Source organism: Canis lupus, chromosome 21 (genome assembly GCF_003254725.2).
Source record: "Canis lupus dingo isolate Sandy chromosome 21, ASM325472v2, whole genome shotgun sequence".
Taxonomy (NCBI): domain Eukaryota; kingdom Metazoa; phylum Chordata; class Mammalia; order Carnivora; family Canidae; genus Canis; species Canis lupus.
In genome coordinates, this window is record NC_064263.1 from 31,130,537 (window position 1) to 31,158,273 (window position 27,737).

The 27,737-nt window shown below is 39.7% G+C and overlaps 2 protein-coding genes across 19 annotated transcripts in view; both read left to right on the top strand.

Moving 5' to 3' along the window:
* Positions 1–27,737, top strand: part of ZNF215 (zinc finger protein 215) — a 219,763-nt gene that overhangs the window by 167,453 nt on the left and 24,573 nt on the right. For 3 of the 18 annotated variants that reach the window (XM_025459329.3, XM_049098682.1, XM_025459333.3), the window contains exon 1: positions 22,938–23,534. The exons of 10 other annotated variants lie outside the window; for them this stretch is intronic. The gene's annotated coding sequence lies outside the window, so the exon portion shown is untranslated. Of the gene's footprint in view, positions 1–22,540; positions 22,682–22,937; positions 23,535–27,737 lie in introns of those variants that run through there. 5 more of the 18 variants (XM_049098676.1, XM_049098675.1, XM_025459330.3 and 2 more) reach the window with 4 other exon arrangements.
* Positions 11,288–12,253, top strand: LOC112667951 (olfactory receptor 2D3). Its single transcript, XM_025460010.3, has one exon. It carries the CDS (start codon positions 11,309–11,311, stop codon positions 12,251–12,253), a length of 945 nt encoding a protein of 314 aa, XP_025315795.1. The 5' UTR covers positions 11,288–11,308.

The window sequence follows — 27,737 nt, forward strand, 5'->3', positions numbered from 1 at the left end:
GGTTCTTGTCTTGTCCCATAGAGATTTTTAGATTATTTGAATCAGTTCTCTGGAAAATGTGTTGTTATAGATTGTGTTTAATCTGTAGGTTGTTTTGGGTAGTGTGGATATTTTAAGGATTTGTTATTGCAATCCATGAGCATGGAATATTTTTCCATTTGTGCTATATGCACTTTCTTTCCTCAATGTTTTATAGTTTTCTGAGTACAGGTCTTTCACCCCCTTGGTTAATTCCTAGTTATCTTGTTCTTCTTGGTGAAGTGTAAATAGGATTGTTTAATTTCTCTTTCTGCTGCTTCAATTATTACTGTAGAAATTCAACAGAATTCTGTAGATTGGCTTTAATCTGTTACCTTTCTAATCTTCACAGTTCTAGCAGTGTTTGGGTGGAGTGTAAAGGGTAATCTATATGTGGTATTGTGTCGTCTGCAAATGAAAGTTTTACTACTTCCTTACCAATTTGAGTGCCCTTTATTTCTTTTCTTGTCTGATTTCTGTAGGGCTAGGACTTCCAGTATTATGTTGAATAAAAGTGGTAAGAATGGACATACTTGCTTTTCTGATCTTCGGGGAAATCTGTCAGTTTTTGACCATCGAGTATGATGTTAGCTGTGAGTTTTTCATGTGGGGCCCTTATGATATGGATATATTCCCTCCACACCTACTTTGTTGAGGGCTTTTATTTTGAATGGTTGTTGTATTTTGTCAAATGTTTTTTTCTGCATTGAAACAATCTTAGGGTTTTATTCTTTCTTGTGTTGATGTTATGTATCATGTGATTGATCTAGTGAAAGATTTTTAAATATATTGTTGGATTCATTTGCTAGTATTTTATTGAGGATTTGTGCATCGATGTTCATCGGAGAGAACTGCCCTGTAGTTCCCCTCCCTTCCTCTGTCTCTCTGTCTCTCTCTGTCTCTCTGTCTCTCTCTGTCTCTCTCTCTTTATAGTGTCTTTATCTGTACTGGTGGCCTCATAGAATCAATTTGGATGCTTTTCTTCCTCTTCTATTTTTTGCAATACTTTGAGAATAGAATAGAGAATATTAACTCTTCTTTAAATGTTTAATTGCATTCACCTATGAAACCATCTGGTCCTGGACTTTTGTTGTTGGGAGTTTTTGATTTTGATTCCAACGTTATTGCTGGTAAGCAATCTGTTCACATTTTCAATTAATTCCTGCTTCAGTTTTAGGAGTTTATATGTATCGAGGAAGTTTCCATTTCTTTGAGGTTGTGGAACTTGTTGGGTATGATTATTTGTATTTCTGTGGTGCTATTTGTTATTTCTCCTCTCTCAGTTGTAATTCTATTTATTTGGGTCTTTTCTCCTTTCCTTTTCCTAAGTCTATCAAATTTAAATTTTTTTCAAAGAACCAGCTCCTGGTTTCATTGATCTGTTCTATTGGTTTTTTTAGTTTCTCTGTCATTTATTTCCATTCTAATATTTATTATTTCCCTTCTTCAGCTGGCTTTAAACTTCATTTGATGTTCTTCTTCTATCCATTAGGTGTAAGATTAGGTTGTTTATTGATATTTTTCTTGCTTCTTGAGGTAGGACTATATTGCTATAAACGTTCCTCTTGGAAAAGCTTTTTGCATCCCAAATATTTATGACCATTGTGTTTTCATCGGTCTCCATGTGTTTTTGTATTTCCTCTTTGAGGAAATATTTTCATATTTCTATTTTTTTCTTTCTTTCTTTCTTTCTTTCTTTCTTTCTTTCTTTCTTTCTTTCAGGATCATGCACACAAATGAGCGGGGAGGGTAGGGCAGAGGTAGAGGAAGGGATCTAAGCCAGCTCCATGCTCACATGGAGCCCAACGTGGTCCAATCACTACCCTAGACTTGACCTGGATAAATCAAGAGTCAGATGTTCAACTGACTGAGGTACCCAGAACCTCTATTTCCAATCGATTTCATTCACCCATTCATTGTTTATAGCATGGTATTTAGCTTCCATGTATTTGTGCTCTTTCCAGATATCTTCTTTTGTTTGATTTCCAGTCATAGTATTGTGGATGGAAACATGCATGTGTGACTTCACTGTTGTTTGTTTTTTTAATTTCTTAAGACTTATTTGTGGCCTCATGTGTAGTAAAATAAGTCAATCGGAGAAGGACAAAGATGTCCGTATATTCTTGATTTTGATTCTTCACTACTTTATTTCATTGAGATGTTTGTGCTTGGGCTAATACAATACATATAAATTAATCAGATTTAATTGTCTATCTTAGTATCAGGTAGGTTAAATCTTCTAACCTCACCCTACCACAGTGCTTTTCAGTTTCATTTTTCAGATATTTACTGTGAATATTTTCACATGTATTCTTCTGGATAAACTTCAGAATTATCTTAATTTCCCATCAGGATGCTTATGGATTTTGATTATAATTGCATTTGATTTTAGCATGTTTCTGGGGAGTGTTTCTCAACATATGGTGCATGAAATAATCACATCAAAATCACAAAAAAATACTTGTTAGAAAGGGGGGGTTTTTTTGTTCCACCACCAACCTACCGAAAATCTTCAGAGCCCAGAAATATTTATTTTTGACAAACTCTCACAGAGAGAATTATGAAGAACACTAATGTGTGAGAATCAAGGAAGGAAGAACTGATATCTTTATAATATTTTAATTTCCCATCTGGGAATTAGGTGTATTTCTCCTTGTATTCATGTTGATGTCTATGATTCTCACTGGAGTATAATATTCCCCTTGCATTGGTTTCTTTTTTTTTTTTCTTGCATTGGTTTCGATCATATTCTGTTAACATCACAACTGAACATTTGAGAGAGCGCACTGTTATGAACTTTAAGTGCATTTATTTTTTATGACTTTATTTACTCATAAGAGACACACAGAGAGAGGCAGAGATATAGACAGAGGGAGAAGCATGCTCCCTGTAGGGACCCCAAATGTGGTACTTGATCCCAGGACCTGGGATCATACCCTGAGCCAAAGGCAGATGCACAACCGCTGAGCCACCCAGGTGTCCCAACTATAACCACATTTAATAAATTCTCTAATTAGTTCTCAGTATATAGAAAAAGTGCATATAACACTCATTTGTTTACAGATTTCTTATTGCTTTTAATCACTTTTCAGTAGATTTAAGTTTTCCAGACAAAAAATAATATTCATTTACAAATAATAAAGTTACCATTTCCTTTCCGATAATTAGATCTCTTCATTCTAGTTTCTATTTCTAATTTCTATTGCATTAACTAACTCTTTGCAAACAGATACCTTTTCTGAACTCAGAATGTAATGTAAATGTTTCTAATATTTCACTGTTGAGTATGATTGAGCCTTTGATTTCAAATAATGTGTAATACCATAAAAGGATATATATTCAAATTCCTTCTAAAATGAAATATACCAGGGAGCTGTGTGGCTCAGTTGTTTGAGCATCTGCATTTGGCTCAGGTCATGATCTTGGGGTCATGGGATATGGCCCAAGTCATGCTCCACTCCATGGGGAGCCTCCTCCTCCCTCTCTCTCATCCACTCCCCCTCATGCTTGTGCACATTCTCTGTCAAATAGATAAATAAAATCTTTATTTTTTAAAAGATTTTATTTATTCATTCATGAGAGACACTGAGAAGTAGAGACAGAAAGAGGGAGAAGCAGGCTCCATGCAAGGAGCCCAATCGGAACTCGATCCCAGGTCCCGGGATCATGCCCTGAGCCAAAGGCAGATGCTCAACCACTGATCCACCCAGGTGTCCCAATAAATAAAATCTTTAAATAACATAAAATAAAATGATATACACCTAAGCTCATTTTTTACATAGAATGTTCATTACTAATGAAAGTAAACTTTATTCAATGCCCTTTACAGCATCTACTGACATTATTTTATCCTCATTTTGATCTGTTAATATGAAGAAATGTTTTAATCAAGTTCCTAATAATCAGTTCAACTGTGCATTCATGGGAAAAATTCACTTGATCATGAAGCTTTATTCTTTTGGAATACTGTGATATCCTATAGGCTTTTATTTATTCTTAATTTTAATTCCAGTATAATTAACATGCAGTGTTATATTAGTTTCAAGTATAAAATATAGTGACTTGGGATGCATGGGAGGCTCAGTGGTTGAGCACCTTCCTTTAGCTCAGGGTGTGATCCCAGGATCCGGGTTCAAGTCCCATGTCCAGCTCCCTGCGTGGAGCCTGTTTCCCCTCTGCCTATGTCTCTGCCTTTCTCTGTGTGTCTCTCATGAATAAATAAGTAAAATCTTTTAAAAATATATAGTGATTCAACAATTCTGTTTATTACTCAGTGTTCATCATGATAAGGGTATTCTTAATCCCCTTCACTACTTCCTCCATCCCCCCACTTACCCTCCTTTTGTAACCACTAGTTCTCTATGATTGAGTCTATTTTTTGTTTATTTTTTCTTTGTGTAGTTTTTCTTAAATTCCACATATGAGCAAAATTATATGCTATTTGTCTTTCTCTGAATTATTTCACTTAGTGTTATACTCTCTAGATCCATCCATGTTGTTGCAAATGGCAAGATCATTCTTTTGTATGACTAATATTCCACTCTGTATATATGCCACTTCCTATTTTCCATTTATCTCTTGATGGGCATTTGGGCTGCTTCCATAACTTGACTATTGTAAATAATGCTGCAATAAACATAGGGGTGCATGTATCTTTTCAAATTAGTGTTTTTGCATTCTTTGGGTAAATACTTTGTAGTGGAATTATTGGATTATATGAGAATTCTAATTTTAATTTTTTGAATCACCTCCATACTATTTTCCACAGTGGCTGCACAAGTTTGCATTCCTAGAGTAGAGCACGCACGACGGATTCTTTTTCCCCACATCCTCCCCAACACTTGTTTTTTCTTGTGATTTTTATTTTAGCCTTTCTGACAGGTGTGAGGGGATATCTCATTGTGGGTTTGCTTGTATTCCCCTGATGAGTAGCGACATTGAGCATCTTTTCATGTGTCTGTCCGCCATCTGTATGTCTTCTTTGGGGGAATGTCTGTCCATGTCTTCTGCTCATTTTTTATTGGAGTATTTGTGTTTATGGTGTTTAGTTGTACAAATTCTTTATATATTTGGATACGAACTCTTTATTGGATGTGTCATTTGCAAATATCTTCTTCCATTCGGTAGGTTTTCTTTTAGCTTTGTTGATTGTTTCCTTTGCTGTGCAGAAGATTTTTATTTTGAAGTCATGCCAATAGTTTGTTGCTTTTCTTTCCCTTGCCTCAGGAGACATTTCTAGAAAGATGTTGCTATAGTCAAAGACAGAGAAATCACTGCCTGTGCTCTCTTCTAGGATTTTTATGATTTCAGGTCTCACATTTATATCCTTAACTCATTTTGAGTTTCTTTTTGTATATGGTATAAGAAAGTGGTCTGGTTTCATTCTTTTGCATGTAGCTGTCCAATTTTCCCAGCATATTTGTGAAAAGACTGTCTGTTTCTCATTGCATGTTTTTGCCTCTTTGGTCAAAGATTAATCCACCATATAATGATTGGTTTATGTCTGGGCTCTCTGTTCTACTCTCTACATCTCTGTGTCTGTTGTTGTGCCAATGCTATATTGTTTTGATTACTAGAACTTTGCAGTGTATCGAGAAATCTGGGACTGTGGTACCTGCAGTTTTTCTTCTTTCTCAGGATTGCTTTGGCTCTTCAGGTTCTTGTCTTGTCCCATAGAGATTTTTAGCATTATTTGAATCAGTTCTCTGGAAAATGCTGTTGTTATAAGGATTGTGTTTAATCTGTAGGTTGTTTTGGGTAGTGTGGATATTTTAAGGATTTGTTATTGCAATCCATGAGCATGGAATATTTTTCCATTTGTGTCATATGCACTTTCTTTCCTCAATGTTTTATAGTTTTCTGAGTACAGGTCTTTCACCCCCTTGGTTAATTCCTAGTTATCTTGTTCTTCTTGGTGAAGTTGTAAATAGGATTGTTTTCTTAATTTCTCTTTCTGCTGCTTCAATTATTACGTGTAGAAATTCAACAGAATTCTGTAGATTGGCTTTATATCCTGTTACCTTTCTACATTCGTTCATCAGTTCTAGCAGTGTTTGGGTGGAGTGTAAAGGGTAATCTATATGTGGTATTGTGTCGTCTGCAAATAGTGAAAGTTTTACTACTTCCTTACCAATTTGAGTGCCCTTTATTTCTTTTCTTGTCTGATTTCTGTAGGGCTAGGACTTCCAGTATTATGTTGAATAAAAGTGGTAAGAATGGACATACTTGTCTTGTTCCTGATCTTCGGGGGAAATCTGTCAGTTTTTGACCATCGAGTATGATGTTAGCTGTGAGTTTTTCATGTGGGGCCCTTATGATATGGATATATTCCCTCCACACCTACTTTGTTGAGGGCTTTTATTTTGAATGGTTGTTGTATTTTGTCAAATGCTTTTTTCTGCAACATTTGATTGTTGAAGATTGAAACAATCTTAGGGTTTTATTCTTTCTTGTGTTGATGTTATGTATCATGTTGATTGATCATAGTGAAAGATTTTTAAATATATTGTTGGATTCAGTTTGCTAGTATTTTATTGAGGATTTGTGCATCGATGTTCATCGGAGAGATACTGCCCTGTAGTTCCCCCTCCCTTCCTCTGTCTCTCTGTCTCTCTCTGTCTCTCTGTCTCTCTGTCTCTCTCTCTCTTTATAGTGTCTTTATCTGTACTGGTGGCCTCATAGAATCAATTTGGATGCTTTTCTTCCTCTTCTATTTTTTGCAATACTTTGAGAATAGAATAGAGAATATTAACTCTTCTTTAAATGTTTAATTGCATTCACCTATGAAACCATCTGGTCCTGGACTTTTGTTGTTGGGAGCTTTTTGATTTTGATTCCAACGTTATTGCTGGTAAGCAATCTGTTCACATTTTCAATTAATTCCTGCTTCAGTTTTAGGAGTTTATATGTATCGAGGAAGTTTTCCATTTCTTTGAGGTTGTGGAACTTGTTGGGTATGATTATTTGTATTTCTGTGGTGCTATTTGTTATTTCTCCTCTCTCAGTTGTAATTCTATTTATTTGGGTCTTTTCTCCTTTCCTTTTCCTAAGTCTGGCTAGGGGTCATCAATTTTAAATTTTTTTCAAAGAACCAGCTCCTGGTTTCATTGATCTGTTCTATTGGTTTTTTTAGTTTCTCTGTCATTTATTTCCATTCTAATATTTATTATTTCCCTTCTTCAGCTGGCTTTAAACTTCATTTGATGTTCTTCTTCTAGCTCCATTAGGTGTAAGATTAGGTTGTTTATTGATATTTTTCTTGCTTCTTGAGGTAGGACTATATTGCTATAAACGTTCCTCTTGGAAAAGCTTTTGCTGCATCCCAAATATTTATGACCATTGTGTTTTCATTTTCGATGGTCTCCATGTGTTTTTGTATTTCCTCTTTGAGGAAATATTTTCATATTCTATTCTTTTTTCTTTCTTTCTTTCTTTCTTTCTTTCTTTCTTTCTTTCTTTCTTTCTTTCAGGATCATGCACACAAATGAGCTGGGGAGGGTAGGGCAGAGGTAGAGGAAGGGAATCTTAAGCCAGCTCCATGCTCACATGGAGCCCAACGTGGGGCTCAATCACTACCCTAGATCATGACCTGGACTGAAATCAAGAGTCAGATGTTCAACTGACTGAGGTACCCAGAACCTCTATTTCCAATCTGATTTCTTGATTCACCCATTCATTGTTTAATAGCATGGTATTTAGCTTCCATGTATTTGTGCTCTTTCCAGATATCTTCTTTTGTTTGATTTCCAGTCATAGTATTGTGGATGGAAACATGCATGGTGTGACTTCACTGTTTGTTTGTTTTTTTAATTTCTTAAGACTTATTTTGTGGCCTCATGTGTGATCTCTTCTGGAGATTGTTTCATCTGCACTTGAAAAGAATGTGTATTTTTCTGTGTTAGGATGGATTCTGAATATATCAGTTAGATCTATCTGGTTCAATATGTCATTGAAAGGCACTGTTTCCTTGTTGATTTTGTGTTTGGATGATCTATCCAATGATCTATCTATCCTTCTTGGTCTCTTGTTGCACTCTTTGTTTTTAAGTCCATTTTGTCTGATAGAAGTATTGCTTCTGGCTTGCTTTGCACTTCTATCTGCATGATAGATGTTTTTCTTTTTTTTAATTTTTAAAAAGTTTTTATTTATTTATTCACAAGAGACACACAGAGAGAGAGAGAGGCAGAGACATAGGCAGAGGGAGAAGGAGGCTCCATGCAGGGAGCCGGATGTGGGTCTGGATCCCAGAACTCCAGGATCAAGCCCTGGGCCAAAGCAGGTGCTCAACTGCTGAACCACCCAGGCGTCCTGATAAATTTTTGCTATCAGTTCACTTTCAATCTGCATGTGTCTTTAGGTCTGAAGTGAGTCTCTAGTAGGAAGCATATAGATGGGTCTTGTTTTTTATCCATTCTGTCACCCTGTGTCTTTTCACTGGAGCATTTCTCCACTTACATTCAAAGTAGTTATTGACAGATATGTATTTATGGCCATTTTGTTACTTGTTTTGTGGGTTTTGTAGTTTTTCTCTGATCCTTTCTTCTCTTGCTCTCTTTCAAAGAGAGAAGGTTTATTGGCTATCTTTAGTGATATACTCAGATTCCTTTCTCTTTAATCTTTGCATATCTATTACTGGTTTTTGATTTGTGGTCACCATTTCATTTGTAAATAGCATCTTCTGCATAAAGAGGCCTATATTAAGTTGATGGTCGCTTCAGCTTGGACCCATTTCTTTACTCCAATACCCCCAAACATATGTAAACATATGCTTTAGTTATATGGTGTCATATCTTACATCCTTTTAAGGATGGGTTGATTTTTGTATATGATGTGAGATAAGGGCCTAATTCCATTGTTTTGCATGTGGATATCCAGTTTTCCCAACACTATTTATTGGAGAGACCGTCTTTTCCTCATTGTGTATCCTTGGCATCCTTGTCACAGAAACCCAACCTTGTAAGGGTTATTTCTGAGTTCTTTATTATATTCCATTTGTGTATCTGTCCATTTTTAACCATTATTATGTAACAAGATAAACATATTTTCTTGTGAATATTTTTCTGGAGTTTATTTATTTTGAATAGATTCCTAGAATTGGATTTAGAAATTGGCATAATATTTGAGGATATTATATGATATTAGGCCTAGGGACTCAAAAACTCCTAATATTCTAGTCCTGGTCATTCCTCTCCTTAGAGTCCTACAAAAGAAACAAGAAATATGAAAAATAACAGACTGCTTTTTATTAGTTGTGCTAGTCCCGAATGTCACTCTAGTTCAGAACTCTGATAAGCCTGGGTTGGGGCACTTGGTCTAAAGTCTTTCAAAATCTTCAACCTTTCTTACAGTTTAGTGGGACTTGTTCCAATTTATTAGTCCAGTTCCATGAAGAAGTGAGGAAATAGAACATGCATGACCTTTTAAAGCACAGTAACCCTAGCCAGTAGTAAATAGGGACCAAGCAACATCCTAGAATGTCACAAATCAGATTCTTCTTCATGGGGAAGAAAAGACCAGTAAAAAGGAAATCTTTCCCTCCCCCCCTATTGAGAAGTCGGTCAAGGTATACAAATATTTAAAGTTTTTAGTATATTTGACAAAATTATTTTCCAGACAGATTGGACTACTTTTCCTACCCTCTTGCATTGTACACAAAAGTCTTTTTTTGTAAAACTTCACTTTACACTTAATGAATCCTGCTGTTTATTAATTGTGTAATTTGGGGAAAGTAGCTAAACTTTTCTATGCCTCAGTTTTTTCATCTGCAAACAGATTAATAACGTCTACCTTATAATGTCATTGAGACAATGTACTTTTAAAACCCTTCATGCTTGTCATGTGTTAAGTTTTAAATAAAATCCAAGTTACTATTTTGTGATGTGGTTGTTCTGTTAAAATCTTAGCTAATTTCCAAGGTGAAAAATGTATCCTTCATTGTTGTACTTAATTACTTGTAATAATATCAAGTATTCTTATATTTAGTAACTAATTGTATTGCATCTTTTTTTGTTGTTGTTTTTTAATTTAAATTCAATTTGCCAACATACGCTGTAACACCCAGTGGTCATCCCATCAAGTGCCCTCCTCAGTGCCCATCATCCAACTACCCCATCCCCCCATCCACCTCCCCTTAAGCACCCCTTTGTTTTCCAGAATTAGGAGTCTCTCATGTTTTGTCTCCCTTTCTAATATTTTCCACTCAGTTCCCCTTCTTCCTGCATTTCATCTTTGTAAGTAGTCTGTTCATGTTCTTAGCTCATTATTTTTTGGACTCAACAATTTTCATGGTGTTTTATATGTAATCTTAGTGTATTAAAGACATTACCTCTGATCTGACATCTTTAAGTATTTTTGTCAGTATGTAGTTCAACTTAAATTTATTCATGATATTATTATCGCACAAAAGCCTTTCATTTTATGTTATAACTTCTGCATGTTTTCCTCATGGTCTCTTGGCTTTTGTGTCAGTCTGATCCTGTCCAGATATCACAAGAATTTTGACTTGTTTTTCCTGGTTTTTTACTTTTACTTTTAGCATTTTATTCTTTAATCCAAAAAGAACAATACTTGGTATATTAAGTGATAAGCCTCTATTTCTTTTTTTTAAGATTTTATTTTTTTATTCATGAGAGACACACACAGAGAGAGAAGCAGAGACACTGGCAGAGGGAGAAGCAGGCTCCATGCAGGAAGCCTGACATGGGACTCGATCCCGGGTCCCCAGAATCACACCCTGGGCTGAGGCAGCACTAAACCGCTGAGCCATTTGGGCTGCCCAAGCTTCTATTTCTAAGCCAAGAAAAAATTGCTGTTTTTTTTAAGAAGTCAAATTAAGTTTGATGCCTGAAAGCTGTTTCACATTTTCAAGCATATGTTATAATTAAATGTGTAGTATTTTGAATAGTTAGTGGTGCAGGATTGTACATGGCAATAGTGCCAACAGTAAACAGTAATTTTGTAGGAATATGTGTATAGCCATTTAAGAAAATCCATTCAAATCCCAAATCCTCATATGAGAACTAGCCAGGAAGGCTTTAACGATGTCATAATATAGATAAATGGCACTGGGAAGAGGATATTTGGAAAAAAATTGAAATGGGTTGAAATTACAACCAAGCAATCAGAATTAATATTTAGTATTAATTAGAATGACTTGGGTAGCAAAAAGCTAGAAATATCCAATTTGGTTATAATATGAGCTTTAAATAAGACTCTTCTACAAGACTTGATGTTACAAACCAAAAGGTTGTTCTTTTTATTTGTGCAAACAGGTAAACAGGCATAAATCTCAATGGGAGAGGAAAACCAAACCTCTGTGGCTGAGTTTATTTTCCTGGGCCTTTCACAGGACTTGCAGACCCAGATCCTGCTGTTTGTTCTTTTTCTCCTCATTTATCTTTTGACTGTGCTTGGGAACCTGCTCATCATCATTCTCATCTTCATGGACTCTCGACTTCACACTCCCATGTACTTTTTTCTTAGAAACCTCTCTTTCGCAGATCTCTGTTTCTCTACTAGCATCGTCCCTCAGGTGTTGGTCCATTTCCTGGTAAAAAGGAAAACGATTTCTTTTCTTGGGTGTATGGCACAAATAGTTGTCTTCCTTCTGGCTGGGTGTACAGAGTGTGCACTGCTGGCAGTGATGTCTTATGACCGGTACGTGGCTGTCTGCAAGCCCCTGCACTACTCTAGCATCATGACCCAGCAGGTGTGTCTCCAGTTGGCCATTGGATCCTGGGCCAGTGGAGCACTCGTGTCTCTGGTGGATACCACCTTTACTTTTCAACTACCCTATCAAGGACAGAAGATTATTAATCACTACTTTTGTGAACCTCCTGCCCTCCTGAAGCTGGCTTCAGCAGATACCTACAGCACAGAAATGGCCATCTTTGCAATGGGCGTGGTCATCCTCTTAGCTCCTGTCTGCCTGATTCTGGTCTCCTACTGGAATATTATCTCCACTGTGATCCAGATGCAGTCTGGGGAGGGGAGGCTCAAGGCTTTCTCTACCTGTGGCTCCCATCTCATTGTTGTTGTCCTGTTCTATGGCTCAGGCATATTCGCCTACATGCGGCCAAACTCCAAGACCACAAAAGAGCAGGATAAAATGATCTCTGTGTTCTATACAGTGGTGACTCCAATGTTGAACCCCATAATTTATAGCCTGAGAAACAAGGATGTTAAAGGGGCTTTCAGAAAACTAGCTGGAAGAAAGTCCTTTTCTCAACAGCGGTGATCTAGGGTTTGACTTTTATATTTGTTTAGCTTAGTTTAGTATTAGTTTTTGAGAGAGAACGAGAGTAGGAGCTGGTGGATTGGCAGTAGGAGAGGGAGAGGGACAAGCAGACACCCTGCTCAGTGGATAGCCCAGGAGGGGTACCATCCCAAGATCCTGAGATCATGATCTGAGCTGAAGTCAGCTGTTGAACCGATTGAGTCACTGAGGAGGCCCTATTTAATTAATTAATTAAATGGAGAGTGTGGATGAACAGGTAGCACAAGGCGAAGAGGGAGAGAGAAAGAGAATGTTTAAGCAGGCTCCATCCCTAGCATCGAGCTGATTGAAGGCTCCATCTCATGACACTGAAATCACGACCTGAACCAAAATCAAGAATCAGATGCTTGGGATCCCTGGGTGGCTCAGTGGTTTAGCGTCTGCCTTTGGCCCAGGGAGTGATCCTGGAGTCCTGGGATCGAGTCCCACATCAGGCTCCCTGCATGGAGCCTGCTTCTCCCTCTGCCTGTGTATCTGCCTCTCTGTCTCTCTGCCTCTCATGAATAAATAAATAAAACCTTAAAAAAAAAAAGAATCAGATGCTCAACTGGTGAGCCACTATGTTACTCTGGTAACATTCTTATAAGAGGTACAGGATTTTAGTAGACAGTTATGAATTAATTCAAGAAGCATAAAAGTGAAGACATGTTCTAAAAACCATGAATATGCACACTGAGCTAGAACACAGAGGAGAGAAATAAAAGGATAAAAAGTTTATGTTTTCCTGATTATAAAACACAAGTGCTATTTTGGAATTTGTGGGTTAATTCCGCTAATGTGGATATTTTTTCAACATGATACAACTGAATCTAAGGCTTAAACTGAATTATTTTGATAAACATCTAATATGACTGGCATACATGATTCTAACACCAAAGACATTTCCGGTTTAGATGTCCCACTCATACAAATCTAGGATTAGGCTCTGATAGAAACAACCAATATATCTGGAAGAGTCTTTAATATGGGATCATTCATGACTCAAAGCATTTCATCTTGTAAAATGCCACCAAGGGCAAAATACTTCCCAGTTCATGATATTTTCTCCTGAAAACTTCAAAAACAACAAATTTTTTTATCTTGATATCCCAAATTTCATGCAAACACAAACTATAGGGTAAAAAGGATATTTAACATTTAACTGAAACAAAGTTCTGAGGCTTAAACCAGTCCATAATATTTCTATTGAGTGATTATCCAGCATTTGCTTAAGATTATATACCTCTCAAAAAAAAAAAGATTATATACCTCTCTACTATCTTGGATCATCCCTTTTCATTTATACAGCTGATAATCAAACAACATGTGCCAACCACTGCATATTGGAAAATCCATGTAACAACTTTTGAATCCCCTAAAACTTAACTGCTAATAGCATTGTTCACTGGAAACCTTACCAATAAAATGAGCAGTCGATTAACACATATTTTGTATGTGTATTATATACTGTATTCATACAATAAAGTAAGCTAGAGAAAAGAAAATGTTATAAAGAAGATCATAGGAGAAAATACATTCACAGTACTGTACTGTATAAAAAAATGTATAAGTGGACCCATGCAGTCCAAATCTGCATTGTTCAAGGGTCAACTATCGATACTTTTTTGCTTTTACAAAGATCTTCCTACGGTAAGTCAAAATCAATGTTCCTGTATCTTGAACTCACGTTCTCTAGTTTGAGTCCTTTAGTCCTATAGGAAAATTTCATTTTCCTATTCCATGACCCTCTGAAGTCAGTTTCTGTATTGGCCCAAATTCAATTCTCACAGCCAACCACTCACTTGTTTCTTTAAAGTTCCTATATCTAACATGCTCAGGCACCCTGTATTCATTCTGGTCATCCTCCTTTGAATGAGCTCATTTTATCCATTGAATCCCCTCTTCCAAAAGCAAAAGAAAATTTAGGGTTTTGGAAATTGGAATTTGCAAACCTGAGGCTGACCCCTCCATGGGCTTAGATGCCTAGAACCACATCTTAGTGTAACTCAACTTCTTTAGCATGGTCCTTCTGCATTTCACTTTAGGTTTGATGAATGCTTAGTACAAGCAATCTGCCTGACAGCCACCTGCTTATTTTCCCCAAGCTTTTAATCAGTCACATGTTTAGATGGAATTAATGTAACTGTTAATTTTTTCTACACTTACCATGGATATGAGTCCAGGAACAACAGATGTCAGGAGTCAGGAACTACTGACTCTACTGTAGTAGACCTCCCCAGTGAAGTAATATCTAGTAGCTAAATTTCTTCTTTCTTTCATTCATGCATCCATGTATTTATTTAAAAACCGTTATGAGTTCTTCTTTGCCAATTTGAATGCCTTTAATGTCTTTTTGTTGTCTGATTGCTGAGGCTAGGACTTCCAGTACTATGTTGAATAGCAGTGGAGAGAGTGGACACCCCTGTCTTGTTCCTGATCTTAGGGGAAAGGCTACCAGTGCTTCCCCATTGAGAATGATATTTGCTGTGGGCTTTTCGTAGATCGCTTTTAAGATGTCGAGGAAAGTTCCCTCTATCCCTACACCCTGAAGAGTTTTGATCAGGAATGGATGCTGTATTTTGTCAAATGCTTTCTCTGCATCTAATGAGAGGATCATATGGTTCTTGGTTTTTCTCTTGCTGATATGATGAATCACATTGATTGTTTTACGAGTATTGAACCAGCCTGGTGACCCGGGGATAAATCCTACTTGGTCATGGTGAATAATTTTCGTTTTTTTTTAATGATTTTATTTATTTATTCATGATAGTCACAGAGAGAGAGAGAGAGAGAGAGGCAGAGACACAGGCAGAGGGAGAAGCAGGCTCCATGCACCGGGAGCCCGACGTGGGATTCGATCCCGGGTCTCCAGGATCGTGCCCTGGGCCAAAGGCAGGCACCAAACCGCTGTGCCACCCAGGGATCCCCAATTTTCTTAATGTGCTGTTGGATCCTATTGGCTAGTATCTTGATGAGAATTTTTGCATCCATGTTCATCAGGGATATTGGTCTATAATTCTCCTTTTTGGTGGGGTCTTTGTCTGGTTTTGGAATTAAGGTGATGCTGGCCTCATAGAACGAATTTGGAAGTACTCCATCTCTTTCTATCTTTCCAAACAGCTTTAGTAGTATAGGTATGATTTCTTCTTTAAACGTTTGATAGAATTCCTCTGGGAAGCCATCTGGCCCTGGACACTTGTGTCTTGGGAGGTTTTTGATGACTGCTTCAATTTCCTCCCTGGTTATTGGCCTGTTCAGGTTTTCTATTTCTTCCTGTTCCAGTTTTGGTAGTTTGTGGCTTTCCAGGAATGCGTCCATTTCTTCTAGATTGCCTAATTTATTGGCGTATAGCTGTTCATAATATGTTTTTAAAATCGTTTGTATTTCCTTGCTGTTGGTAGTGATCTCTCCTTTCTCATTCATGATTTTGTTAATTGAAGTCAAACTCTCCCTCTTCGCCGATGACATGATACTCTACATAGAAAACCCAAAAGCCTCCACCCCAAGATTGCTAGAACTCATACAGCATTTTGGTAGCGTGGCAGAATACAAAATCAATGCCCAGAAATCAATGGCATTTCTATACACTAACATTGAGACTGAAGAAAGAGAAATAAAGGAGTCAATCCCATTTACAATTGCACCAAAAAGCATAAGATACCTAGGAATAAACCTAACCAAAGAGGTAAAGGATCTATACCCTCAAAACTATAGAACATTTCTGAAAGAAATTGAGGAAGACACAAAGAGATGGAAAAATATTCCATGCTCATGGATTGGCAGAATTAATATTGTGAAAATGTCCATGTTACCCAGGGCAATTTACACGTTTAAGGCAATCCCTATCAAAATACCATGGATTTTCTTCAGAGAGTTAGAACAAATTATTTGAAGATTTGTATGGAATCAGAAAAGACCCCGAATAGCCAGGGGAATTTTAAAAAAGAAAACCATAGCTGGGGGCATCACAATGCCAGATTTCAGGTTGTACTACAAAACTGTGGTCATCAAGACAGTGTGATACTGGCACAAGAACAGACACATAGATCAATGGAACAGAATAGAGAACCCAGAAGTGGATCCTGAACTTTATGGTCAACTAATATTCGATAAAGGAGGAAAGACTATTCATTGGAAGAAAGACAGTCTCTTCAATAAATGGTGCTGGGAAAATTGGACATCCACATGCAGAAGAATGAAACTAGACCACTCTCTTGCACCATACACAAAGATAAACTCAAAATGGATGAAAGATCTAAATGTGAGACAAGATTCCATCAAAATCCTAGAGGAGAACACAGGCAACACCCTTTTTGAACTTGGCCACAGTAACTTCTCGCAAGATACATACATGAAGGCAAAAGAAACAAAAGCAAAAATGAACTATTGGGAGTTGATCAAGATAAGAAACTTTTGCACAGCAAAGGATACAGTCAACAAAACTCAAAGACAACCTACAGAATGGGAGAAGATATTTGCAAATGACGTATCAGATAAAGGGATAGTTTCCAAGATCTATAAAGAACTTATTAAGCTCAACACCAAAGAAACAAACAATCCAATCATGAAATGGGCAAAAGACATGAACAGAAATCTCACAGACGAAGACATAGACATGGCCAACATGCATATGAGAAAATGCTCTGCATCACTTGCCATCAGGGAAATACAAATCAAAACCACAATGAGATACCACCTCACACCAGTGAGAATGGGGAAAATTAACAAGGCAGGAAACCACAAATGTTGGAGAGGATGTGGAGAAAAGGGAACCCTCTTACACTGTTGGTGGGAATGTGAACTGGTGCAGCCACTCTGGAAAACTGTGTGGAGGTTCCTCAAAGAGTTAAAAATAGACCTGCCCTACGACCCAGCAATTGCACTGTTGGGGATTTACCCCAAAGATACAGGTGCAATGAAACACCGGGACACCTGCACCCCGATGTTTATAGCAGCAATGTCCACAATAGCCAAACTGTGGAAGGAGCCTCGGTGTCCATCGAAAGATGAATGGATACAGAAGATGTGGTCTCTGTATACAATGGAATATTACTCAGCCATTAGAAATGACAAATACCCACCATTTGCTTCAACGTGGATGGAACTGGAGGGTATTATGCTGAGTGAAGTAAGTCAATTGGAGAAAGACAAACAGTGTATGTTTTCACTCATTTGGGGAATATAAATAATAGTGAATGGGAATATAAGGGAAGGGAGAAGAAATGTGTGGGAAATATCAGAAAGGGATAAAGAACATAAAGACTCCTAACTCTGGGAAAGGAACTAGGGGTGGTGGAAGGGGAGGAGGGCGGGGGGGTGGTGGTGAGTGGGTGACGGGCACTGAGGGGGACACTTGATGGGACGAGAACTGGGTGTTATCCTGTATGTTGGTAAATTGAACACCAATAAAAAATTAATTTATTAAAAAAAACCGTTATGAGCTCTTTTTCATTTTCTCTCATCTGACTCTAATTGTATCCAATATACCCCGAGCAATAGCTGACACATTATGTGTTTCAATACACATTTTTGCATTTGTTACTATTTTTAAATTTACTGGAGCTGGACCACAATAGACAAATTCTAATCTGGGGTGTGAAGATCAGAGAAAACTTTGATATAAGCAGCATGTGCTACTTGTGTTATAGACAAGGACAAAACACTAATAGGTGAAAATGCTGATTAGGCTGCCCATGATGATCTAAATGATACTGTTTAAGCAACAGGAAGAAAAATAAGGAAATGTAAACTGAAAATTTGGACATTAACTTAGAGAAGTCTGGCCATGAAGAAGAAAGAAGAAAGAAGGTATGGCTGAGAAAGTTGAATTGTGAACTTTATAAAAAATTTTAGATTCCTTGGTCATTTTCCCCTTTTCGTTGAAGATTTAACCCCGTAGGTCACTGTCACTTCCCCAACACACTACTCCTGTTATAGATCTTAGGTTTTCTAATTTTCACATAAAAAAATATTCAATGATTCTGCATTCACAGAATTCCTTGATCTTCATTCTTCCAATGAACTCAGCCATCCACACCATGGTCATATTTTTAATATTGCTATTACCAATAGTTGCCATCCCCACTCCAAATTCTGAAACCACAGAATCCTGAGCAAAATAAAATGGGTACAGTTTTCAGGCACTAAGTTCTGAGATGGTTTTATTATACAGCAGTGGATAACCAAAATGCTGAGAGAATTATGCTCCCATTCATTCCATCAAAATAGATGGTGTTGGGACTTTTTCACACTACTAATAAAATCTATGACCTCTCTCAAAACAAACCAAAACAAAACCCTCAACACATGTTATCTCTCTTGCTATGGAGGGAGACAAGAAATAATCTGCCAGAAAGCTTCTAAAGAAAATATTTCCTATATACACCCCAAAATAATAATAAAATAATATGTAGATAAGGGTTCTAGATTGCAAGTAGGAAAGACCCACTATGAGTGATTTAAGTTAAAAGGAAAAATATTGAAAGAATGGTAATTCTGGTCCTGCAGCCAAAACCACAGGCCAAAATCAGATAGAATGGGTGTGATGACAACGTCGCTACCACTCAGCACTAGATGGCGCACGTCGCTCTGCCAACACCATCAGCCCAGGCTCCGCTGCTGGAGCTGCTGCTTCACTGAGGCTGGAAATTGGGCTGTTGGTGCTTCCTCTGCCCCTGAAAGAAAAAGACAAAGGAAATTGTGTGCTGACCAACACTAGGTCAGTCAGGTGATCCAGGAGAACAGCAATAGTGATCACGTGGGTAGTATGTGCCCTCGAGATGATGTGATGGAGATAATACTTTATCTTTGTGACCTCCCTCTCCTAAACCCATAAACTCAGTCGAATCATGAGAACACCAGACAAATCTAATAGGTCGGCTTCCTATAAAATATGTGACCAGTACTCTTTAAATCTAGAATGGTCAGCAAAACACAAGTCTGAGAACCTGTCACAGCCAAGAGGATCTTAAGGAGAGATGCCCAGTAAATGTAATATGGCATCCTGTGTGGGATCCTGGATCAGAAAAGGGATATAAGGGAAAAGAGAAGAAAAAAAAAAAGATTGGGGACACCTGAGTGGCCCTGTCAGTTAAGCGTCTGCCTTTGGCTCAGGTCATTATCTCGGGGTCTGGGACCAAGCCCCATGTGGGCCTCCCTGCTCAGGGGGGAGTCTGCTTCTCCCTCTACCCCTCCCCCCCACACTCCTGCTGTCTCTCTCAAATGAATACATCAACTCTTTAAAGGAAAGAAAGAAATCCAAATGAAGTATGAATTTTGGTTAATACTGTATCAGTAGGGGGCTTGGTGGCTAAGTCACTTGGGTGTTTGACTCTTGGATTCAGCCCAGGTCATGATTTCAATATGTTCAGGTGGTGGGATTATTCCCCATTTGGGGTTCCACACTCAGCCAGGAGGATGCTTGGTATTTTCTCTCTCCCTCCCCCTAGGCACTTTCCCCTGCTGTCTCTCAAATAAATAAATAAATAAATAAATAAATAAATAAATAAATCTTAAAATCATGGGATATCAATGTTGATTTTCTTTTTTTTCTTTAAGATTTAATTCATTTATTCATGAGAGTGACACAGAGAGAGAGAGAGAGGCAGGGACACAGGCAGAGGGAGAAGCAGGCTCCATGGAGGGAGCCAGATGTGGGACTCCATCCCGGGTCTCCAGGATCAGGCCCTGGACTGAAGGCGGTACCAAACCATTGAGCCACCTGGGCTGCCCTCAATGTTGATTTCCTTAATTGTAACAAATACAATAATAATAATGTAAGATGTCAGTAATAAGGGAAAGTGTCATATGAACACTCAGGGTGTTCTCAGTTTCTATACGCCTAAAACTGATCTAAAAAAATAAAGTTTATTTTTAAAAAACAACAGAGACGGCTTGTTCTTGCTTTTTCATGTCACTAGAGCTACTTCAGAATGTAGACTGCGTGACTCCACCTTGCAAGCTAACCATAGCCGCAGTGAAGACAAGAAACTGAATTTCAGATGTATTCAGCTTGTAAGATGGGAGACAGGCTCCAACTAGCCCAAGACACACAGAAGACCATAAATGTGGAAAGGCAACCCAAATGACCAGAAGCCAAAAACTGACATATGGCCATTACACATGGCCTGTGAAACCAAATACCGCTTCTCCTCTCCCTCTTCTCTCCTCTCACTCCAACCTTGCCCCTCTCGTTTCATGCTTTCTCTCTCAAACAAAAAAATAAAATCTTATAAAATATAGTGTCCTCTTCTGATTGTGTTTACTAATATAATGCAACTGCTAGTACAGTATCTGCCACAAATTAGATTCTCAATAAGAATTTGCTGAAAGAATATTAGTGTAGGAAACGTATTGTCTCAAGTCTAGCTTTCTCACCATTTTTAAAAAGTTATATTAATTTATTTTACATAGAGGCCAGAAGCAGGGGGAGTGGCAGTCAGAGAGGGAAGAGGCTCTCCACCCCTAGGATCACAGCCAGAGCCCAAGAAAGATACTAATTTATTTTACATAGAGGCCAGAAGCAGGGGGAGTGGCAGTCAGAGAGGGAAGAGGCTCTCCACCCCTAGGATCACAGCCAGAGCCCAAGAAAGATACTAAATCAACTGAGCCACCCAGGTGCCCCTGTACTTTTTATTAAATAAATGCAGATGGGTCCATATTGGAAGATCTGGTTTTCATGATGCTAGAAGGAAATGGAGTTTGTAGCAATCAATTGCATGCATCTCAAGGATCAAGTCCCAGAGAGCTTGAGAGTCCTTTACCTGAACAATGAACGTCATATATTGAGGGAAACCTTACAAGATTGTTCCATTAAAAAAATCTGGACCTTTAGTGAAGTGACTGAAACCAAAAATTATCTTGTTCAATTAGATAGCGGACTCAGGGCTTCAGGGGACCTTTGAGGGCACATGGTCAGAAACCTCATATCTATGAGAAGTTGGAGAGAAGGTCTGGGTGTTCTCTGTCCTCCTTTGTGCCTCTTCCATTTCCCTGTTCTCACTGGGTTTTGAGCCTGTTTCCTGGCAATACTTACAAGTTAAAATATAAATTTTGCCTGGCTACATTATTATGACTTTCATAAAGGTCAGCCTCATTACAAACAATTCATAGCACACACCCTACCCCCAATCTTGGAAAATATCATTGAGTGAACAGCAGTGATCTGAGTAAGAAGTGATCTGAGCTTGGAGCTTAACTTTGCCAGATTTTAGTTGCAACAAATTGGGGATGCTAATCTCCACCTTACAGTGTTTTGTGGTGATGAGTGAGATGCTACGTATAATGTGCTTAAGACAGTAGTGAGCACAGAGGAGGTTAGCAAAAAGCTCCTAGTTCCCCTTTTGTTTTACCTTGATGAATTCATGGTCTAGATTTAAACTCTGTGACTGATTCTGTGGAGTCTTCCTCTGGGCCTCAAGCCAGGACCTTCTCTTTGAGTGTTTTCTCGTTTTCTCTTCCTTTCTGCAATGTCATTCTCCCCCATAGCCTCAACTATCATCCACCCAGAACAGACACAAAGTGTACACCTCTGGCCTCAGACACCAATAAGCTGCGGACCCTCCCCATCCATCTGTCTATTTGATAATGCTTCTTGGATCACCCAGAATTATCTCGTACTTAACAAGCCCAAACTGAACTCATGACCTTCCGCGAGACTTTTTATTTAGATGGAAAACAGAATGAATGAATGAATGAATGAATCAATCAATCAATCAATGACCACCATGTTATATACAAAGCAGCATGTTTCAAAATTTAGCTTTGTTTGTTGGTTCCACGCAAATGAGTTGGGGGTGACATGAGGAGATGAAGAGGATTTTGGCCAGTTATCACGGATGGGATGGGGGAACCTAAGAATGTATGATACACCACTCTCCCTGCACCTCACCCTCGCCTCCACCCTCACTGTGGCCTGCTGCCGCCCACTCCCAGCCCCCTGGTTGGACAGCCTTCTACGGGTGGGTGGGGCCTAGGGAAAGGCTGGCCTGGAGATGGGGAGGGGGCGGGGCCTGGGGATAGGAGTGGGCGGGGCTTTATGTGGGGCGGGGCCTGAGACGAGGAGGGGCGGGGCCTGTTGCTTGGGGGCGGGACCTGGAGCTGGGGAGGAGCGGGGTCTTCTCAGGTGGCCTGGGGCCGCGGGGGCCGCTGGGGGCTCCTTCCAGGGCTGGTGCGCGTGCGCGCGCCCGGGGGCGGGGTCGCGGGGGGCGCCTGGGCTTCTGGGACTCGCAGGACCCGGGCGGCGCGGAAGGGCGGGCTGTGCCCTGCTGCTTGGCTCGGGCGTCAGTGCCCACGCCGGCTGCCCCCGCCCGGAGCCGCACGGCCTCCGCGGCTGCCGTCGCCCCTGGCGCCCGGGCGGACGGAACGGAGCCCTGCCGGGAGCCGCGCCCAGGGACCACCGGCTCGGTGGCGGTGAGGACGCGCTGTGCGGCGCGGGGAGCCCCGCTGCGGCGCGTCCGCGGGTTGGGGCGCGCGCCCCGCAGTGTGTGCGGGACCCCGGGGGGCGCGGGCGGCGGGGAGGCGCGGGCTGCAGGAGGAGGGGTGCGCGCCGGAGCCCGGGGAGCCGCGTGCGGCGCCGCCTCTCCGCCCTGCTGCGGGGGCGGCCTGCGGGCCTCGGGCGGCTGGCGGGGGTGCTTGGGGGCCGGGGTGACGGGGCTGGGTGCGTCGACTGCAGACGCGGTGGGAAGTCTGCATCCCACTGGCCTTCTTCCCAGTCATCCCTGACCTCCCGCCAGTGCGGACGCTTCGAGGCGTCTTTCTCGGTTTCAGACGCTCCGTGTGCACCGGGCCCTCTGCGCCCCTCTCCCTGCGCCAGGCGCGAAGGGGTTTTACCTAGGCCACTGCCTATCAGCTCTTTAGTTGACATGTAAACTTGCTCTACGAAACAACCCTCTTCACCCACAGAAAGTACCTTGCGCATGATTGGCACCTGTTGAGTCCTCGGTGCTAGAAAATCCCTTGAACCTGTGGCCCCTGGTTCAGTGCCCTGGATTCCCGCCGCCTGCGCCTGTCGCGCCCTCCGTGTCCGTGGGCCTGGCTCGCACTCGAAGCTCCCTCGCTCCTGCCACCGCCGTCCTGAGAGGCGGCCGTTCACTGCAGAGGTTAAACTCCGACCCTTCTTGGCTTTGCTCGCCCCAGTGTTCATCGCTTACACAGCGCGAGGCTGCTCGCAGTCTCAGCCGTACGCTGACCTTCTGTCGTCCAGCGGCTCCTTTTCTGGACTCTTCACTGCAAGCAGGTCCTCCTGAACGTCTCCGACCTTCAGGTTCCTTAATTATTGATACCGACTGAGTTATTAATTTATATTTTCAGCCTATCCATTCCCACTATATTCTGTTGCTTTTTCTCACTTGCAGTTTTCTCACTTGCACTTGCAGTTGACTCATTCTTGTTTAGGAACTTAAACAAGTACGTATGTAAGGCTTTGACATCGCCTAACAGTGGAACTTGATCTGTTCTCTATAGATTCTGATGTGTGATTTTTTTTTTAAGATTTTATTTATTTATTCGTGAGAGGCAGAGAGAGAGGCAGAAGGAGAAGCAGGCTCCATGCAGGGAGCCCGACATGGGACTCATTCCCGGACTCCAGGATCACGTCCTGGGCCAAAGGCAGGAGCTAAACTGCCGAGCCATCCAGGGATTCCCCCCAATTATTTTTTTTTTTATTGGTGTTCAGTTTGCCAACGTATAGCATAACACCCAGTGCTCAGCCCATCAAGTGCCCCCCTCAGTGCCCATTACCCAGTCACCCCCACCCCCCACCCACCTCCTTTTCCACCACCCCTTGTTCATCTCCCAGAGTTAGGAGTCTCTCATGTTCTGTCTCCCTCTCTGATGTTTCCCTCTCATTTTCTCTCCTTTTCCCTTTATTACCTTTCACTATTTTATATTCCCTAAATGAATGAGACCATATGTTTCTCCTTCTCCGATTGACTTACTTCACTCATGATGTGTGATGTTTTTATTGTTTTGAATTTGAGTGGTATTTTAGAAGCAAAGTTTAAATTTCAAATTAGTTGAGAATGTTTTTTCTGTTTCTGTTAAATTCTAGTTTTCATTCTAATAATAAAGGTGGTCTCTACAACTGGTAGATACTTTTTATTTGAGGATTTTTGTAACTTAAAATATAGTAGCCTGGAGGGTATTATGCTGAGTGAAGTAAGTCAGTCGGAGAAGGACAAACATTATATGTTCTCATTCATTTGGGGAATATAAATAATAGTGAAAGGGAATATAAGGGAAGGGAGAAGAAATGTGTGGGAAATATCAGAAAGGGAGACAGAACGTAAAGACTGCTAACTCTGGGAAACAAACTAGGGGTGAGAGAAGGGGAGGAGGGTGGGGGGTGGGAGTGAATGGGTGACGGGCACTGGGGGTTATTCTGTATGTTAGTAAATTGAACACCAATAAAAAATAAATTAAAAAAATATATAGTAGCTTTTGTAAACATTTTCAAAAGTGCTTGAGTAGAACTTACATTGTAGGGCCGCTTGGGTGGCTCAGTTGGTTAAGTGCCTGCCTTAAGCTCAGGTCATGATCCCAGGGTCCTGGGATGGAGCCCCATATGTGTTTCATTGCTTTGCAGGTAGCCTCCTTCTCCCTCTCCCTCTCTGCTACTCTTTCTGCTTGTTTTTTTTTTTTTTTTAAAGATTTTATTTATTCATTAGAGACACACACACACACACACACACACACACACACAGAGGCAGAGACACAGGCAGAGGGAGAAGCAGGCTTCATGCAGGGAACCTGATGTGGGACTCAATCCTGGGTCTCCAGGATCAGGCCCTGGGCTGAAGACAGTGCTAAACCGCTGAGCCACCAGGGCTGCCCGGTGCTCTTTCTGCTTGTTCTCTTTGTCAAATAATTTAAAAAAAGAATCTTATTTTAAAAAGTGCTATCTCGTTTTATATATCACACTTAAATACATTTTGCATATCTACTATATTGTTACTTAATTTTAGTTTATCTTGCTAAGGATTTAGAAAGTTGCCATAATCTCTACTGTTTCTAGCATCTCATTGTTGATTTCATCTTTCGTTTTCTGAGGAATATGTGATAAATATATTCCAATTATGTCATTTGGCACATTTAGGAAGCCATATTTCAGCATAATTTGGTCATTTAATGTTTTATTTTTGTCTGGTATAATGCATTTGTGCTTTTTAATTCATTGTATTTCTGTGCATTGTTTATACTTGGCCTTTGGAAGATCTCCCAGAGTAGATGCCCATTAGGAAACCAATCTACTGATACAACAGAAGTAGAAATTGGTATGACCCTCTGGAATAGTCACCCTAATGCTTAAGTATGAACAGAAAACTAAGAAAACTAAACTACTTATTTATAAATAAATAAAATCTTTAAAAAATAAATATAATTAAATAAAACTCACCTCTCTGTAGTAAACCTGGGCATAGAAATGAGAGTGGGGTGGAACACTTGATTTTCATCATAAAAGTTCTCATATGCTTTTGATCATTTTTCTTTTTGCCATATGCATGGATCACTTTGAGTTGAAAAAATTTCTCTATAATTTTAATTTGCTTTATACCATAAAATGTTGTTCTCCCTTTACCTCAGCATTTCGGGAGAGACTGTTAGGTTTGTCTGTCATATCATTGGTTCAGTGAAGTGTCCCTTTTGTTCTTTACTCCTTCCAATCAAGGTTGTCAGTCTCTTAATCCATTTTGATATTTATCTTAATCTCCTCTTGTTTTACCAAATGACTCCCTAATTCTGTTCTACAAATTTACCATGCATCCTTTTGAATATGAATACATCAGGCAAGTGTCTTTAATATCTTAAATAAAATTTTTATTTTATCATTTCAGATTTACAGAAAAATTGAGAATATAGTGCAAAGGATTCCCACATACCCCACACTCATTTCCCCTATTAGTAACAAATTAGTACGGTACATTTGTTGCAGTCAGTGAAATAATATAGACATGTTAACTGAAGTCCATACTTTAATCATACTTCTTTGATTTTTACCTAATGACCTTTATCTGATCCAGGATCCCACCCAGGATGCCACATTACATTAAGTTGTCATATGTCCTTAGGCTCCTCTTGGCTGTGACAGTTTCTGAGACTTGCTTTTAATGACCTTCACAGTTTTGAGGAGTACTAGTCAGGTATAGTATGGGAAGCCCATCTATTAGCATTTGTCTGTTAGAATTTTTCTCATAATTAGACTGGGGTTATGGGTCTGGGAGAGGAAAATCACAGAGATAAAGTGCTGTTTCTACCACATCATCTCAAAGGTACATACTGCCAGCGTGACCTGTCATTATTAATATTAACTTTGATCACATGGCTGATATATATTTTTCAGCTTTCTCCACTATAAATTTACTCTTTTCCCCTCCTCCATATATACTCTTCCAAAGGGATTCACTATGCAGAGCCCAAACTCAAGGGACAGAGTTATGCTCCACTTCCTGGAAGGCTGAGTATCTACATAAATATTTGGAATTCTTCTGCATGAGAGATTGGTCTATTCTTCCCTATTTATTGATTGATTCAGTCAGTCATATATATCTATATTGCTTATGAGTATTAATTTTATGATTTAGGTTATTGCTCATATTGTTTCAGCTTTGGCCCCTGGGAGTTCTCTCACTTGACTCCTGGACGTATATGACATGATCCAGTACATGTGTTTTTGTTTTTGAGCTCTTATTTAGTTTTTTTTTTTTTTTTTAAGATTTTATTTATTTATTCATGAGAGAGAGAGAGAGAGAGAGGCAGAGACACAGGTAGAGGGAGAAGCAGGCTCCATGCAGGGAGTCTGACGTGGGACTTGATCCTGGGTCTCCAGGACCAGGCCCTGGGCTGAAGGCAGTGCTAAACTGCTGAGCCACCCGGGCTGCCCTCTTATTTAGTTTCTAATACTTCAAGATGCTCCAGCGTATATCTTTTGCTCCAGTTCTAGAATAAGCCGTTTCTCTATAGAGCCTTGGTTCCTTGTATTACATTAAAAAACGAAATCTGGGAACTAAGTGTTGTTGCTTCTGGGATGTTCTTGCTTCTAGGTCCACTCAGCTGACAGAGCAAGGAAATATATGTGTGTATACCAACCCCTGTATATACAAATATCTATAAGTACTTCTGTATGTAACCACTTTTACCTGTATTAAGCTAAATATAGGTTCATATTGATATTTCCAACTCTAATTCATTACTGCCTGGGTCATTCTTATTTCCTTCCCTTGATTATCTGTAAACTACTGAAACATGGAGAAACCTGCCTCTCATCATCTGCGATCCACTTATTGTTCAGTATAGCAGTATCAGAATTGTTAACCTATACCTCCATAGGAATTAACTTTATCAACAGAGTACAGTGCTACTGTATATTTTCCTCTGCCTTTAGTCTTACAGATTCCACTCATTTCCATACTTCTATTTTTTTCTTCAGAAAGTTGCATTCTAAAATGTTTTTTTCTGGAGATCCCTGGGT

Coding starts and splice junctions, on each gene's coding strand:
- LOC112667951 (XM_025460010.3), top strand. CDS start 11,309: ATGGGAGAGGAAAACCAAACCTCTGTGGCTGAGTTTATTTTCCTGGGC.